This window comes from Mustela erminea, chromosome 6, assembly GCF_009829155.1.
Source record: "Mustela erminea isolate mMusErm1 chromosome 6, mMusErm1.Pri, whole genome shotgun sequence".
NCBI classification, from domain to species: Eukaryota; Metazoa; Chordata; class Mammalia; order Carnivora; family Mustelidae; genus Mustela; species Mustela erminea.
Window position 1 is genome coordinate 90587325 of NC_045619.1, and position 18146 is coordinate 90605470.

An 18146-nucleotide genomic window follows, 5' to 3' on the forward strand; every position below is an offset into this window, starting at 1 on the left:
TTCAACATTTTGAGGAACCTCCATGTTGTTTTCTAGAGTGGTTGCACCAGCTTGCATTCCCACCAACAGTGTAGGAGGGTTCCCCTTTTTCCGCATCCTCACCAGCATCTGTCATTTCCTGACTTGTTAATTTTAGCCATTCTGACTGGTGTGAGGTGATATCTCGCTGTGGTTTTGATTTGTATTTTCCTGATGCCGAGTGATATGGAGCACTTTTTCATGTGTCTGTTGGCAATCTGGATGTCTTCTTTGCAGAAATGTCTGTTCAGGTCCTCTGCCCATTTCTTGATTGGATTATTTGTTCTTTGGGTGTTGAGTTTGCTAAGTTCGTTATAAATTTTAGACACTAGCCCTTTATCTGATATGTTGTTTGCAAATATCTTCTCCCATTCTGTCAGTTGTCTTTTGGTTTTGTTAACTGTTTCCTTTGCTGTGCAAAAGCTTTTGATCTTGATAAAATCCCAATAGTTCATTTTTGCCCGTGCTTCCCTTGCCTTTGGCAATGTTCCTAGGAAGATTTTGCTGTGGCTGAGGTCGAAGAGGTTGATGCCTCTGTTCTCCTCAAGGATTTTGATGGATTCCTTTCTCACATTGAGGTCCTTCATCCATTTTGAGTCTATTTTTGTGTGTGGTGTAAGGAAATGGTCCAATTTCGTTTTTCTGCATGTGGCTGTCCAATTTTCCCAACACCATTTATTGAAGAGGCTGTCTTTTCTCCATTGGGCATTCTTTCCTGCTTTGTTGAAGATTTGTTGACCATAGAGTTGAGGGTTTATTTCTGGGCTCTCTATTGTGTTCCATTGATATATATGTCTGGTTTTGTGCCAGTACCATGCTGTCTTGATGATGAAAGCTTTATAATAGAGCTTGAAGTCCAGAATTGTGATGCCATCAACTTTGGCTTTCTTTTTCAAATTCCTTTGGCTATTCAAGGTCTTTTCAGGTTCCATATAAATTTTAGGATCATTTGTTCAATTTCTTTGAAAAAGATGGATGGTACTTTGATAGGAATTGCCTTAAATGTGTAGATTACTTTAGGTAGCATAGACATTTTCACAATATTTATTCTTCCAATCCAGGAGCATGGAACATTTTTCCATTTCTTTGTGTCTTCCACAATTTCTTTCATGAGTACTTTATTGTTCTCTGTGTATAGATTTTTTACCTTTTTGGCTAGGTTTATTCCTAGGTATCTTATGGTTTGGGGTGCAATTGTAAATGGGATTGACTACTTAATTTCTCTTTCTTCTGTCTTGTTGTTGGTGTAGAGAAATGCAATGGATTTCCGTGCAATGATTTTATATCCTGACAATTTACTGAATTCCTGTACAAGTTTTAGCAGTTTTGGAGTGGAGTCTTTTGGGTTTTCCACATATAGTGTCATATCATCTGCGAAGAGTGATAGTTTGACTTCTTTGCTGATTTGGATGCCTTGAATTTCCTTTTGTTTTCTGATTGCTGAGGCTAGGACTTCTAGTACTATGTTGTATAGCATTGGTGATAATGGACATCCCTGCCATGTTCCTGACCTTAGTGGAAAAGCTTTCAGTTTTTCTCCATTGAAAATGATATTTGTGGTGGGTTTTTCATAGATGGCTTTGATAATATTGAGGTATGTGCCCTCTATCCCTACACTTTGAAGAGTTTTGATCAGGAAGGGATGCTATACTTTGTCAAATGCTTTTTCAGCATCTATGGAGAGTAACATATGGTTCTTGTTCTTTCCTTTATTGATGTGTTGTATCACATTGATTGATTTGTGGATGTTGAACCAACCTTGCAGCCCTGGAATAAATCCCACTTGGTCATGGTGAATGATCCTTTTAATGCACTGTTGAATCCTATTAGCTAGTATTTTGGTGAGAATTTTCGCATCTGTGTTCATCAAGGATATTGGTCTGTAGTTCTCTTTTTTGATGGGATCCTTGTCTGGTTTTGGGGTCAAGGTGATGCTGGCCTCATAAAATGAGTTTGGAAGTTTTCCTTCTGTTTCTATTTTTTGGAATAGTTTCAGGGGAATGGGAATTAGTTCTTCTTTAAATGTTTGGTGGAATTCTCCCGGGAAGCCATCTGGCCCTAGGCTTTTGTTTGTTTGGAGATTTTTGATGACTGTTTCAATCTCCTTACTGGTTATGGGTCTGTTCAGGCTTTCTATTTCTTCCTGGTTCAGTTGTGGTAGTTTATATGTTCTAGGAATGCATCCATTTCTTCCAGATTGTCAAATTTGTTGGCAGAGAGTTGCTCATAGGATGTTCTTATAATTGTTTTTATTTCTTTTTTTTTTAAGATTTTATTTATTTATTTGACAGAGAGAAATCACAAGTAGATGGAGAGGCAGGCAGAGAGAGAGAGAGAGAGGGAAGCAGGCTCCCTGCCGAGCAGAGAGCCCGATGCGGGACTCGATCCCAGGACCCTGAGATCATGACCTGAGCCAAAGGCAGCGGATTAACCCACTGAGCCACCTAGGCGCCCCTAATTGTTTTTATTTCTTTGGTGTTAGTTGTGATCTCTCCTCTTTCATTCATTTTTTTATTTATTTGGGTCCTTTCTCTTCTCTTTTTGGTAAGTCTGGCCAGTGGTTTATCAATCTTATTAATTCTTTCAAAGAACCAGCTCCTAGTTTCGTTGATTTGTTCTATTGTTTTTTTGGTTTCTATTTCATTGATTTCTTCTCTGATCTTTATGATTTCTCTTCTCCTGCTGGGTTTAGGGTTTCTTTCTTGTTCTTTCTCCAGCTCCTTTAGGTAGGGTTAGGTTGTGTACCTGAGACCTTTCTTGTTTCTTGAGAAAGGCTTGTACCGCTATATATTTTTTTCTCAGGACTGACGTTGCTGTGTCCCACAGATTTTGAACCGTTGTGTTTTCATCATCGTTTGTTTCCATGAATTTTTTCAATTCTTCTTTCATTTCTTGGTTGACCCATTCATTCTTCAGAAGGATGCTGTTCAGTCTTCATGTATTTGGATTCTTTCCAAATTTCCTCTTGGGATTGATATCCAGCTTTAGAACATTGTGGTCTGAAAATATGCAGGGAATGATCCCAATCTTTTGATACCAGCTGAGACCTGATATAGGACGAAGGATGTGATCTATTCTGGAGAATGTTCCATGTGCACTAGAGAAGAATGTGTATTCTGTTGCTTTGGGATGAAATGTTCTGCATATATCTGTGATGTCCATCTAGTCTAGTGTGTCATTTAAGACTTTTATTTCCTTGTTGATCTTTTGCTTGGATGATCTGTCCATTTCAGTGAGGGGGGTATTAAAGTGCCCTACTATTATTGTATTATTGTTGATGTGTTTCTTTGATTTTGTTATTAATTGGTTTATATAGTTGGCTGCCTCCACGTTGGGGGCATTGATATTTAAAATTGTTAGATCTTCTTGTTGGATAGATTCTTTGAGTATGATATAGTGTCCTTCCTCATCTCTTATTATAGTCTTTGGCTTAAAATCTAATTGTTCTGATATATGGATTGCCACTCCTGCTTTCTTCTGATGTCCATTAGCATGGTAAATTCTTTTCCACTCCCTCACTTTAAATCTGGAGATGTCTTCAGGTTTAAAATGAGTTTCTTGTAGGCAACATATAGATTTTTTTTTTTAATCCATTCTGATACCAAGTATCTTTTGATTGGGGCATTTAGCCCATTAACATTCAGGGTAATTATTGAGAGATATGAATTTAGTGCCATTGTATTGCCTGTAAGGTGACTGTTACTGTATAATGTCCTGTTCCTTTCTGACCTACTACTTTTAGGCTCTCTCTTTGCTTAGAGGATCCCTTTCAATATTTCCTGTAGAGCTGGTTTAATGTTTGCAAATTTTTTCAGTTTTTGTTTGTCCTGAATGCTTTTAATCTTTCCTTCTATTTTCAATGATAGCCTAGCTGGATATAGTATTTTTGGCTGCATGTTTTTCTCATTTAGTTCTCTGAAAATATCATACCAGCTCTTTCTGGTCTGCCAGGTCTCTGTGGATAAGTCTGCTGCCAATCTAATATTTTTATCATTGTTTGTTACAGCCTTCTTTTCTCAGGCTGCTTTCAGGATTTTCTCTTTGTCACTAAACTTGTAAATTTTACTATTAGGGGATGGGGTGTGGACCTATTCTTATTGATTTTGAGGGGTGTTCTCTGCACCTCCTGAATTTTGATGCTTGTTCCCTTTGCCATATTGGGGAAATTCTCTCCAATAATTCTCTCCAGTATACCTTCTGCTCCCCTCTCTCTTTCTTCTTCTTCTGGAATCCCAATTATTCTAATGTTGTGTCATCTTATGGTGTCACTTATCTCTCGAATTCTCCCCTCATGGACCAGTAGCTGTTTGTCCCTCTTATGCTCAGCTTCTTTATTCTCTGTCATTTGGTCTTCTATATTGCTAATTCTTTCTTCTGCCTCATTTATCCTAGCAGTGAGAGCCTCTATTTTTGATTGCAACTCATTAATAGCTTTTTTGATTTCAACTTGGTTAGATTTTAGTTCTTTTATTTCTCCAGAAAGGGCTTTTATATCTCCCGAGAGGGTTTCTCTAATATCTTCTATGCCTTTTTCGAGCCCAGCTACAACATTGAAAATTGTCATTCTAAACTCTAGATCTGACATATTACCAATGTCTGTATTGATTTGGTCCCTAGCCTTCGGTATTGCATCTTGTGCTTTTTTTTTTTTTTTTTTTTTTTTTTTTTTTGTGGTGAATTTTTCAGCCTTGTCATTTTGTCCAGATAAGAGTATATGAAGGAGCAAGTAAAATACCAAAAGGGTGGCAACAACCCCATGAAAATATCCTTTCAGAAAGTGGTTGATTTTCTGTTTGTAGAATTGCTGTTCTTCTTCTCTTCGATCTGCCATTGGATTTGTAGGCGTTTGCAATCTTTAGATAAGCTATCTAGCTGATCGCCTGCTAGCTGAAGTAGTCTCAGCCTGCTACTTCTCCGCCATCTTGACTCCCAGCCTCCCTTGTGATTATCTTTGAAAGGTACCACGTGCTATTTGGAGTCAGAAAAGCTTGAGGAAAACTCCTTGTTCTAGCCCTTTTAGCTCTGTGATATTGAATATTTTCAAACTTGCCTTAACTGGAGATTTCACTGGTAAAAGAGAGGAAATTAATGGATCCTTGTTGTTATCAGTTCAAGTACATTCTCATCTGTAGATGGAAACATGTAGTATTTCAGCCAAATTTTGGCTTGGCTCCACACTTAGACCTTTGTTAATCCTCTCTTCAAATTTGTTTCTTGTGTTTTCTCCTAGAGGTCTGGCAGGAGAACAACAAATAAGCAACTGGAGAATGAGAAACCACACAGAACTAACAGAGTTCATCCTCCTGGGATTGTCAGATGATCCACAGCTTCAGGGAGTGATCTTCATCTTTCTGTTCATCACCTACATGCTCAGCATCACTGGGAACCTGACCATTATCACCCTTACCCTGCTGGATGCTCACCTCCAGACACCCATGTATTTCTTCCTCAGAAACTTCTCCTTATTAGAGGTTTCATTCACCACTGTCAGCATACCTAAGTTCCTGGGCACCCTGATTACAGGAGATAAAACCATTTCCTTTAATGATTGCATTGCTCAGTTATTTTTTTTCATTCTTTTGGGAGTCACTGAATTTTACCTCCTGGCTGCCATGTCCTATGACCGTTATATTGCCATCTGCAAACCTCTGCATTACATGACCATCATGAATCCCAGAGTCTGCATACTCCTTGTCTTCTCTTCATGGCTGATTTCATTCTTAATCATATTCCCTGCACTCATGTTGCTCTTAAACCTTAATTACTGTAGATCTAATATTATTGACCATTTTACCTTGTGATTATTTTCCCCTGCTGCAACTTTCATGTTCAGACACAAAATTCCTAGAGCTAATGGGGTTTTCCTTGTGCTGTGTTTACTTTAATGTTCACTTTGGCATTAATATTTCTGTCTTACATATATATCATCAGAACAATTTTGAGAATTCCTTCTAATAGTCAGAGGACAAAGGCCTTTTCCACCTGCTCATCCCACATGATTGTTATCTCCATCTCCTATGGCAGCTGCATTTTTATGTATATTAAACCCTCAGCAAAAGACAGAGTGTCTCTGAGCAAGGGTGTTGCTGTGCTAAACACCTCAGTAGCCCCCATGTTAAACCCTTTTATTTACAGTCTAAGGAATGAGCAAGTCAAGCGAGCCTTCATGGACAGGGCAAGGAAGATTGTATTTTTCTCAAGCAAATGAAATACTATGGTACATGAATTAGACACACCCATTGCAGGCAGTTTAAAATACACAAAAGTGATGTGCTCGTTTTGGCAGCACATATACTAAAATATGCAAAAATGAAGTCTGAGCAACTTCTCCAATTTACAAAGGCCTTCCTGTCATCCTATTCATTACTTCTTTCTAAAAGTTCAAAGCACATTTAATATATTTCCCATTCAATTGATATAACTTTCAGATGTCTGTCTGGTTCTCATTCTTCTGAACCCATTGTTAGCTGAAACTTCTTGAACAATAATTATTTTAATTTGGAGAGGTGTACTTTGAGATTTATTTGGGAAAACAACTATCACCCAGAATGGAAGGGATGTTGTATAATTATTGATATGATATTTTCTTTATTCTATACAGATAATATAATCTTTCATTTTCATTGATCTTTGTCAAAAATCCCTTCACCAGTCTTGCAGGTCCTCTAGGAAATGTTTTTCAAATGCCATATGATTTTTTTGAAAATTGTGAATGTTTTTATTTAAAAACCAAAAACTGTTGCTTACCTAATAGAGTATGTCCATATAATTTACCTATTACTAAAAATTTAAAAAAAAATAGATCTTTAAGAACAAAAATAGACCTCTATATTTCCAAATATCGTAATGACTCAGTAGATATAGACAGTTATACAGGGTAGATACATGCATATATATATCCACAAATATACAAATACTGTAGAAATTAGTGAAGAAATAGCTATTTTAGATGTGTAGGATAAGTTCACTTTCTCTATTTCCATGGAATGTAAGCTCTGCTCTCTGACTACAATGGAATATATATGTACAGCTCCTTTCTTAGTTTTGGTACTAGTTTGAAACTGGGCATCTATCTAAATTTTTAATGCCTAAAACAGTAAAATCATTTCAGTTTTGTAGAAAATAAAAACTTCATAACAGAGCAAAATTTAGAATTTCAGCAGTTAAAATACTTGTCCACTCATTCAGCTTAAAGTATTAGGTGTATTTTGGTTGATGTGTGTGTATGCTCGTGTGTGTGTGGGTGTGTGTGTGAGAGAAAGTAAATGAAGATTATGGATAGAATAAAGTATTCCAAATAATATAAACGGTTATTTATACTATAATCCTAATTAGTGCTGCACAATTCCTAATGATCTCTCTGCAATATATTCAACTGAGAAATACAGCACAGTACTTGCTGAGCCCGGCTCTTTCTGTAGTTTCACTATTGTGGTCATTGGGGTCTAAGTGCCCCTTTGGATCAGTACCCTCGTATCTTTGGCTAAGTGCCTAATAGTGCAATTGCTGGGTCATAACGTAGCTCTATTTTTAACTTTTTGAGGAACCTGCGTACTGTTTTTCAGAGTGACTACACTACCTTGCATTCCCACTAAGAGGGTAAGAGGGTTCCCCTTTCTCTGCCACTTTGCCAACAATTGTTATTTCCTGAGTGGTTAATTTTAGCTGTTCTGACCAGTGTAAGTAGTATCACATTGTGGTTTTCATTTGTATTTCCCTGATGCCAAGGGTTGTTGAGCATTTTTGCATGTGTCTTTTGTGCATTTGTATGTCTTCTTTGGAGAAGTGTCTGTTCATGTTTTCTGCTCATTTCTTAAGTGGATTATTTGTTCTTTGGGTGTTGAGTTTGATAAGTTCTTTATAGATTTTGTATACTAGCCCTTTATCTGATATGTCATTTACAAATATCTTCTTCAATTATGTTGCTTATCTTTTGGTTTTGTTGAATGTTTCCTTTGTTGTGCAAAAGCTTTTTATCTTGATGAAGTCCCAATAGTTCATTTTTGCCTTCGTTTCCCTTGCCTTTGAAGACATGTCTAGCAAGGAAGTTGCTGTGGACTGAGGTCACAGAGGTTGCTGCCTGTGTTCTCCCCTGGGATTTTGATGGATTCCTGGCTCACATTGAGGTCTTTCCTCCATTTTCAGTCTATTTTTATGTGTGATGTAAGGAAATGGTCGAGTTTCATTTTTCTGCATATGTCTGTCCAATTTCCTCAACACAATTTGTTGAAAAGATTGTGTTTTTGCCACTGCATATTTTTTCCTGCTTTGTCAAATATTAGTTGACCATAGAGTTGGGGATCCATTTCTGGGTTCTCTATTCTGTTCCTTGAGCTATGTGTCTGTTTTTGTGGCAGTACTATACCATGTTGATGAGTGCAGATTTGTAATAAAACTTGAAGTCTGGAATTGTGATGTCACCTGCTTTGATTCTCTTTTTCAACATTCTTTTGGCTATTCAAGGACATTTCTGGTTCCATACAAATTTTAGGATTTTTTTGTTCCAGCTCTGTGAAAAAAGTTGATGGTATTCTGACATGGATTGTGCTGAATGTATAGATTGCTCTAGATAGCATAGACATTTTAACAGCAGTTATTCTTCCATTCCATGAACAGAGTGGCTTTCCATTCCTTTGTGTCTTCCCCAATTTATTTCATGAGTGTTCTATAATTCTGTGGGTATAGACACTTTGCCTCTTTGGTTAGGTTTATTCCTAGATATCTTATTATTTTTGGTGCAATTGTAAATAGGATCAATTCCTTAATTTCTCTTTCTTGTCTCATTGTTAGTGTATAGAAATACACCTGATTTATGTGCATTGATTTTCTATCCTGCCACTTTGCTGAATTCCTGCTTGAGTTCTAGTAATTTGAGGGTAGAGTCTTTTGGGTTTTCCACGTAAAGTATCAAGAGAGAGAGTTTGACTTACTCTTTTTCAATATGAATGCCTTTTATTTCATTTCATTGTCTGATTGCTGAGACTAGTACTTCTAGGAGTATGTTTTACAACAGTGGTAAGAGTGGACATCCCTGACATGTTCCTGACCCTAGGGGAAAATCTCTCAGTTTTTCCCCATTGAGAATGATTTTTGCCTGGGCTTTTCGTATATGGCTTTTATGATATTGAAGTATATTCCCTCTATCCCTACACTGTGAAAAGTTTTAATTAAGAAATAACGCTGTACTTTGTCAACTGATTTTTCTGCATCTATTGAGAAGCTCATATGGCTCTTGTCCTTTCTTTTATTAATATAGTGTACCACATTGATTGATAGGTGGATGTTGAACCACTCTTGCAGCCCAAGAATAAATCCCACTTGATTGTGGTGATTTATCCTTTTAATGTATACTTTTAGGATCCTTTGGGCAGATCCTTTTGGTTAGATCATAATGTACTGTTGGATCTTGGTGAGAATTATTGCATCCATATTCATCAGGGATATTGGTCTGTAATTCTCCTTTTTGGTCTTTGTCTGCTTTTAGGAGCAAGGTAATGCTGACCTCATAGAAAAAGTTTGGAAGCTCTCCTTCCATTTTGATTTTTTGAAACAGCTTCAGTAGAATAGGTATTATTTTTTCTTTAAACATTTTAGTAGAATCATCCTGGAAAGCCATCTGGTCCTGGGCTCTTGTTTGACTGCTTCAATTTCCTTGTTAATTATGGGCCTGTTCAGGTTTCCTATTTCTTCCTGTTCACTTTTGATAGTGTATACATTTACTACGCATGCATTCATTTCTTCCAGCTTGCCTAATTTGTTGGCATATAGTTGCTCATAATATGTTCTTATAATTGTTTGTATTTCTTCAGTGCTGGTTGTGCTCTCTCCTCTTTCATTCATGATTTTATTTACTTAGGTTCTTTGTGTTTTGGTAAGAATGGTCAGGGGTTTATCTATCTTATTAATTCTTTCAAAGAACCAGCTTCTAGTTTCATTGTTCTGTTCTACCAGTTCCTTTGGTTTCTATTCATTGACTTTTGCTCTAAACTTTACTAATTTTCTTCTCCTCTGGGCTTTGGGCTTTATTGCTATTCTTTCCCCTAGCTCCTTTAGGTGTAAGGTTAGGTTGTGTATTTAAGAACTTTCTTGTTTCTTGAGAAAGGCTTGTACTGCTATATACTTTCCTCTTGGGACCACCGCTTGCTGCATCTCAAAGGTTTTGAACAGTTGTGTTTTCACTTTCATTTACTTTCCACATTTAAAAAAAAAATTCTTCTTTAATTTCTTGGTTGACCCATTCATTCTTTAGTAGGATGCTCTTTAGTCTCCATGTATGTGAGTTCTTTCCAAATTTCCTCTTGTGATTGAGTTCACGTTTCAAAGTATTGTGCTCTGAAAATATATAGGGAATGATCCCAATCACTTGGTACCAGCTGAGACCTGATTTGTGAACCAGTATATGATCTGTTCTGAGAATGTTGCTTGTGCACTCAAGAAGAGTGTGTATTCTGATGTTTTAGGATGGAATGCTCTGAATATATTTGTGAAGTCCATCCTGGCCCCATATGTCATTCAAATCCTTTGTTACCTACTAGATTGATCTATCTATTGCAATCAGTGGGGTGTTAAAGTTTCCTATGATTGTTTTATTATTATCAATGTGTTTATACTCATCAATGTTGTTGCATATTCGTTACAAAAGAAAAAAGAGAAAGAGGAAAATTAACAATGATAAAATGGTCAGAGCTTGTCCTGCTGAAGCCTTTCTGATGATCCTGATCTTCTGGTTGAGGTTTTACCTTTCTTATTTATCACATGCATATTATGTGTCACTGGCAACCTGGCTATCATTACTTGGTAGACTTCCATCTACAGCCCCGTATGTGTTTCTTAGCTGAAACTACTTTATCTTAGAAATCTCATTTACCACTGTATGTATTTGTAGATTTCTAGGGACAATCATCACCATGCATAAAATCCTTTCTCATAAGAGTTGTACCATCCAATAACTTTTCTTTATCTTCATGGAGGTGAGTGGATTTCCCATTCTAATTGCCATGTCCCTTTACCCCTCTGTTGCTATTTGTAAACCCCTTTATTATACCACCATCATTAGCAGGAAACTATACATCCTGCTTTGTGCTCTATGCATGGCTGGGCAGGTTCCTGACCATTTTTCCAGGTGTTATTTTTCTGCTCCAGCATGGAGAAGTGTACATCCAATATCAAGGATAACTGGCCTGTGCATATCCTTTGCTTGTATAACTATCTTCTCAGATACGTGATTCCTAAAAGTAATCTGTTTTTCCCTTGTTTTGGTTACTTTGTTATTTATTTATTATTTATTTGCATTGTGATTTTGTCCTAATATACATCACACATGTCAGTGAGAGAAAAAAGTTTATTCCACTTATATTTCTCACCTGATTGTCATTGCCATTTCCATATATGCTAATTACTCAGCAGGGAGAAAAGGGGCTTCATTGACCAAAGAAGTAGCTATTCTCAATAACTCTGTTTACCCTGTGCTGACCTCCTTCATTTACTCCCTAAGGAGCTGGAAAGATACAAACCTTTCAAAGATTTGACTCTTATAGTACTGTCTCATACAAAGAAATCAAAGTTCTGATTAATATGAACTAATGTTATTATGAGATTTAACAAGAGAAAAATGAAATTTAAAATTTCTAATCTGCTATCTTCTTATATCAATGTCACAGCTATAGGAAATGCTGAGATTATTTGTTAAACATTCTTTACATCATCACTGAGTTGTGTCTTCCTTTAAAGTATCTGTAGGTTCCAGTGTAAGTGATTTATAATTATGAATATAAAGTCCGTGTTTATGGAACATCAATCATTTTGCTCACTATTATAAATAATATAAATATTATATCAAAAACATTAGTTCCAAAAGATATATGTACCCCCACACCTTTACAGTATTCAAAATGCTCAAAATATGCAAGCAGCCTAAGTGTATGTTTATAGATGAATAGAGAAAGAAAAATATACATATACATATACACACAATGAGATATTACTCAGCTATAAAAAAAGAATGAGATCTTGCCATTTACAGTATCAAGCGACACAGAGGACACTATGCCAAGTGAAATATGCCAGATAGAGAAAGACGAATACCATATGCTTTCACTTATATGTAGAATCCAAAAAGCAAAACAAACAGGTAAACCAGAAAACAAAGCAGAAAAAGACCCATCCATACAGAGAACAATACAGCGAACACATATGACGACAAAATCACAAATGCCAGATGAAAGATGTTGGAGCGATGGACACAATGGGGGAAGAAGAGTGGGAAGGTACAGGCTTCTAGTTATGGAATAAATAAGTCACAGGAATAAAATGTACTGCAGAGGGAATGTAGTCAATGCTATTGTAATCCTGTTGTATGGTGACAGGGTGATAACTACTTCTTACGGTGAGCATAGCACAATGTATAGACCTGCTGAATTGCAACGTCATAAACTGAAGATACTGTACATTGTGTGTCAGCAATACTCAATAAAAACAAACAAATAAAGCATGATTGATGAACAAGTAGAAGTGAACTGAGGTGCCAAAGGGTAAAGACCTTATGTGACTGTGAACATCCTAAAGGAGAAGTAAAAGTAATATTATTAAAACAATAAGGAAGAAAACCACAGGTATTCTGGAATGGAAAAGGTGAGGGATGGATGGGGTGAAGTGAAATTGTAGAAAAGGGTCAAATACTACTATGCTTTGTCCTTGGTAAAATTAGACACTTATATTGAGGATACTAAGAAACCTTTCTTCTTTTCCTGAAAAATGAGAAGTATGAATTTCTCAGACACATTGTAGGGGTCTGCTTGGTCAGAGGAGCTGTTTCCTTGTAAGCTTGGATTGACCCTGCCCTCTCCCGGAGGAACTTACTTGCAAACCCTGGATATAGGGGCAGGCCAGGTGGATGGAGGACATCCAATCAGTGAGGCATACATATATTTGCTATGGTGAATTAGAATTCAATTGGCCACCCGTATTGCTGACCGAGTATGACTGTGCAGTTTTCCCTGTGTGTTGCAGTCTCTTGGCTACCTATGTGTGGGCCAGGCTTCAACCACCTCTATAAAGGTTAGTCTGTGAGGCAAGAAGGGTAGTCGTAGGGAGCAGCGCCATCAGAAAGAGTAGTCGTAGGGAGCGTTGGGGTTGTTGGGGAGCGGTCCTCTGCCTGGTAGGGGAGCCGTGGGGTAGGGGATCCGTGAGGTAGGGGAATCGTCGGAGTCAATGCCCTGGTCATCGTTGTCTCTTTGTAAGAGATGGCCCAGACTGGTCGGCTTGATTTTCGATGCCTGGCGTGAAATAAAGCTTTGCTTAACTTTCGCTTTGTGTCGGTCTTGTTCCTTTGATCACGGATCCTAACAATATGTCCTCTGAACTAGAAACGTTACTTGTAGGGGATACCATGGCTTTGGTGCTTTAGTGATTCACTGTCCAAACTCTCATGTTATCCCTAGCCTAATGATATTAGAGAAGTTGACCATTTATTTAAAAAAAATATTCATACCTTACATATGAATAAATTCTGGATGGATTAGGAAGCAAATGGGAACAGCGGAACCATAGAAACAGTGAGCACATGAATGTGTGGAAAGGTGCTCTAAGAAGAATAGGTCACCAAGAATTCATGATACATTTTTTTTTTTTTTTTTTAGTAGAAACACCTCATAAATAAGTTAAGGAGAGGCTCTGAAAACTTGATTCAGCAAAAATTCACCATGGGTTTATATCCAAGTACATAAATATCTCCTACTATTAAATGAGACATAATCTCCAAAAAGTGAACATGAGATAGGAATAGACAATTCATGGATGAGAAATAGAATTTTTAAAAACGTTTCAATCTCTCTAAAGTATGTGAACTGAAATAAGTGTGTCAGAGAAAGACAAATACCATATGATTTCAACTCCTAAGTGGAATTTAAGAAACAAAACAAATGTGCAAAAGTAAACAAAATAGAGACAAACCAAGAAAGAGACTCTTAAACTTTAGAGAACAAACTGAACTTTACTAAAGGAGAGGTGGGTAGAGGAATGGGTGAAATAGTTAATGCAGATTAAGGGGAACACTCCTTGGAATGAGCACCAGATGTTGTAGGGAAGTTTTGAGTTACTATAATGTACACATGAAACTAAAACTACACTGTATGTTAACTAACTGGAATTTAAATAAAAAGTTTTAAAAAAGGATGTGATTATAAACTTAAGTGTAGAAGCATATGGGGACTTTTTCTGTGTTTTAGCCATCAAAACTCCACTATTTATAATCTTTCTCTCAAGCAGCATCTTCTTTTATTATGCTCTAAGTGTCTATAAACTTAAGTGTAGATGAATATGGGAATAACCCTGTGCTTATTATACACCGTATAATCATTCTTTCAAGTAGCATGTCTTTCATTAAGATACAAGTGTCTGTAAACTTAAGTGTAGAAGCATATGGAGATTGCCTTATGCTTAACTCATCGAAATGGCTCTATGTTTGATCAATTGTTCAAGTAAAATCTTCTTTCATTAAAATATATGTGTTTGTAAACAAACTGTAGGAGCATATGGATTACCCCTGTGCTTAACTCACTAAAGCTACATTAGGTACAAAAAAATGTTCAAGCCTTGGATGAGCCTGGGTGGCTTCAGTCAGTTAAGTGTCTGAGTTTGGCTGAGATCATAATCTCAGCGTCCTGGGATAGATCCCCACTTTGTACTCTGTTTCTCCCTCTACTAACTTGCTGGTGCTCTCTACTGCTATCTCAGTCTCTTTCTTTTTTTCTTTCTTTTTTTTCCTTAAGATTTTATTTTTATTTATTTATTTGATAGAAACACAAATAGAAAGAGAACACAAGGAGGGGAAGTGGGAGAGGGAGAAGCAGGCTCCTTGCTCAGCAGGGAGCCTGATGTGGGGCTGCCATCCCAGGACCCTGGGCTCATGACCTGAGCTGAAGGTAGATGCTTAATGACTGAGCCACCCAGGCTACCACTCTCTGTCTCTTTCTCTCAAATAAATAAATAATATCTTCTTAAAAGAATGTTCAACCTCTCTAACAGTTGGGGAATATAAAATTAAATGAGTAAACATTTTTCTGTTAAGAACTTCCTGTATCCTAACTAGTCTGTAAGCACTTTCATTCATTATTTCATTTAATCTTTAGGATATCCTAGGAGTTAAGACTATTAGTCTTCTCATTTTATGAGTAGACTAATTAATGCTCAGAAAGGTTAATTAATTTTTCCAAGTTTACAAAGATATTGTGTCTCTTTACCCTTAATATCTGGGCTCTGTGATCTGGTCTTCACATGACTATCTCTAGTAGTATGCTGTACTGTGGCTTCAGTTTCATCTTTCCATTTGTAAAATATGTGATATTTACACTTACATATTTGATGAACAGACATCTAATATCAGATATCTAATATCAGATATTAGATGAACAGACATCTAATATCTGTGATGCTTGGCTTGCATATGGTGTTTATTACTTGTCTGTAGGAGGGAAATTTTGAAATATCTATCAAAATTTAGTTCTCACATATATGTTCTACCAGTACTTGTACATATGCAAGGGAATGCATGCAAATGTATTTAGCACTGCAGCTAATGATGTGATACTGGTAGCAACTGATTTCCTAAAACTTAAACAACAATGAAACTGCTAAGTTATATACAAGTCTCTTCTAATATCCTCTGCAATTCACTCTATAATTAAAAAAAAAAGTTAAAGTTTCAAATACTCTTCTGAGTTTTCAAGATTTTAAAATATATCTTTGATAGGAGAAGATGGTGTGGTGGAAAGACCCTGAACATGCCTCCTCCACAGACCACACCAAATTCATGCCTATTAGTAGTACGATTCCTCCTGAAGAACTAGGGCTGACTGAACAGCTTCTGAGCAACCAATGACAAAGACAAAGGCAGGAGCACAGAATAAACAGGAGACAGAACAAAGGGAGCCCCCACCCCCTTACTGAGAACATAAGTGGAAGGGGTAGTACTGAGGGACTGGGAATAGATTCCTCTGTCCTTGGGCAAGAAAAAAAAAAAAAAAAAAAAAGATGTAATTTAAAAACACCAAAGAGCTGCAGTGTTGCTGTCTCTCATCTACCTTAAAAGCCCACACTGGACTAGCATCTGCCTCCAGTGAGCAGTACCTATCAAAGTACCAATAGCATTTTTCACAAGAACAGATAATCATAAAATGATATATTACAAAGGCATAGTACTCAAAACAGTATGGTACAAAAATAGACACATAGATCATTAGATCAATGCAAAAGACTACAGATCCAAGAAATAAACCTGTGATCACTAGGGTCAATTAATCTATGAAAAGTAGATAGGAAAATACAGTGGAGAAAGAACAGTATTTTCAATAAACAGTGCTGGACAGTTACACTGTAAATGAATGAAACTGGCCATTTTCCAAAACCATGTACTCAAATTAAAAAAAAGTTCCTAAAAAATAAACTCAAAATGGATTAAAAACCTAAATGTGAGACCTGGAACCATAAGTAATCCTAGAAGAAATCACAGGCAGTAATTTCTCTGACGACTGTAACAACAATTTTCTAGATATATCCCCTAAGATAAGGGAAACAAAAATAAAAATAAACTACTGGGACTGCAGAAAAATAAAAAGTTGTTACACACACACACACACACAAAAATGAAACCGATCAACAAAACAATAATTTTACCTACTGAATGACAGAAAATATTTGCAAACGATATATCTGATAAGGGTTTAAATCCAAAATACATAAAGAACTTACTGAACTCTACACCAAAAAAGCAAATAATCTGTTTAAAAAATGGGCAGAAGACCTGAACAGACATTCTCCCAAAGACATATAGGTAGCCAACAGACACATGAAAAGATGCTCAACATCATGAATCAATAGGGAAATACAAATCAAAACCACACTGAGATGTTACTTTATACCAGTTAGAATTACTGAAGTCAAAATGACAAAAACAAACAAACAAACAAAAACAAAACAAAATAAAACAAAAACACATGGTGATAAGATATGGAGAAAAAGGACCCCACATGCATTGTTGGTGAGAATGTAAATTGCTACACCTACTGTGGGAAACATTATGAAGTTTCCTCAGAAAATTAAGAATTTAAAGAATTTAGGTCAAAAGTATTTTTTGACCTAATGATTTTATTATTGGGTATTTACCAGTCCCCTAAAACCCACTAATTTCAATAACATATACACCTCTATGTTTACTTGCAACATTATTTACAATAGCCAAGATATGAGACAACTTAAGTATCTGTCAATAGACACAATAGATGAATGGATAGGGAAGAGGTGATTTTATATATATATATATATATATAATATAAATAATATAATTATATATAATATATACAGTTGTGTGTATGTATATACATATATATAAAATAAGGTGATATACATATATGTATCTGTATATATACATAAGTGTATGTGTATATATGCATATATATAATGGAATAATACACAGCCATAAAAAGGGTGAGATCCTGCATTTAAAATAACATGGATGGATGTAGATGGTATTATCATAAGTGAAATAGCTCAGACTGAGAAAGACAAACACCATATGATTCTCCTCATAGTGGCTACTTTTAAAAAAAATGAATAAACAGCGCACCTGGATGACTTAGTTAAGTGTCTGCCTTCAGCTCAGGTCATAATCTGAAGAACCTGGGGATGGAGGCCCACATGGGACTCCCTGTTTAGTGGGAGAGTTTGCTTCTCCCTCTCCCCTGCCCCTGCTCATGTTCTCTCTCACTATCTCTCTCTCAAATAAATAAATAAGATATTTTAAATAAACAAATAAACAACAAAAAGCAGAACCAAACATGTAAATATGGAGAACAAGCTGATGGTTGTCAGAGGAGAGGTGGGTTGGGGGTTGGGTAAAATGGGTGAAGGGGAGAGGGAGATACAGGCTTTCAGTTATGGAATAAGTAAGTCATGGGAGTAAAACACACAACAGAAGGAATACAATCAATGATATTGTAATACCAGTGTAAGGGGACAGATGGTAGCTAGACTTGTGATGAACATAGCGTAATGTATAAACTTGTCAAATTACTAAGTGTGTACCTGAAACTAACGTAACAGTGTAGGTCAACTATAGTCTTTTTTTTTTTTTT

The 18146-nt window shown here is 36.4% G+C and overlaps 1 protein-coding gene across 1 annotated transcript; it reads left to right on the forward strand.

Annotated features, from left to right (window-relative positions):
- Positions 1–5285: 5285 nt before the first annotated feature.
- On the forward strand, positions 5286–6226 carry LOC116592455 (olfactory receptor 6C1-like). The gene is given in 3 exon segments (XM_032345651.1): positions 5286–5813; positions 5815–5886; positions 5888–6226. Coding segments are annotated over 3 exon segments (939 nt in total).
- Positions 6227–18146: the final 11920 nt, after the last annotated feature.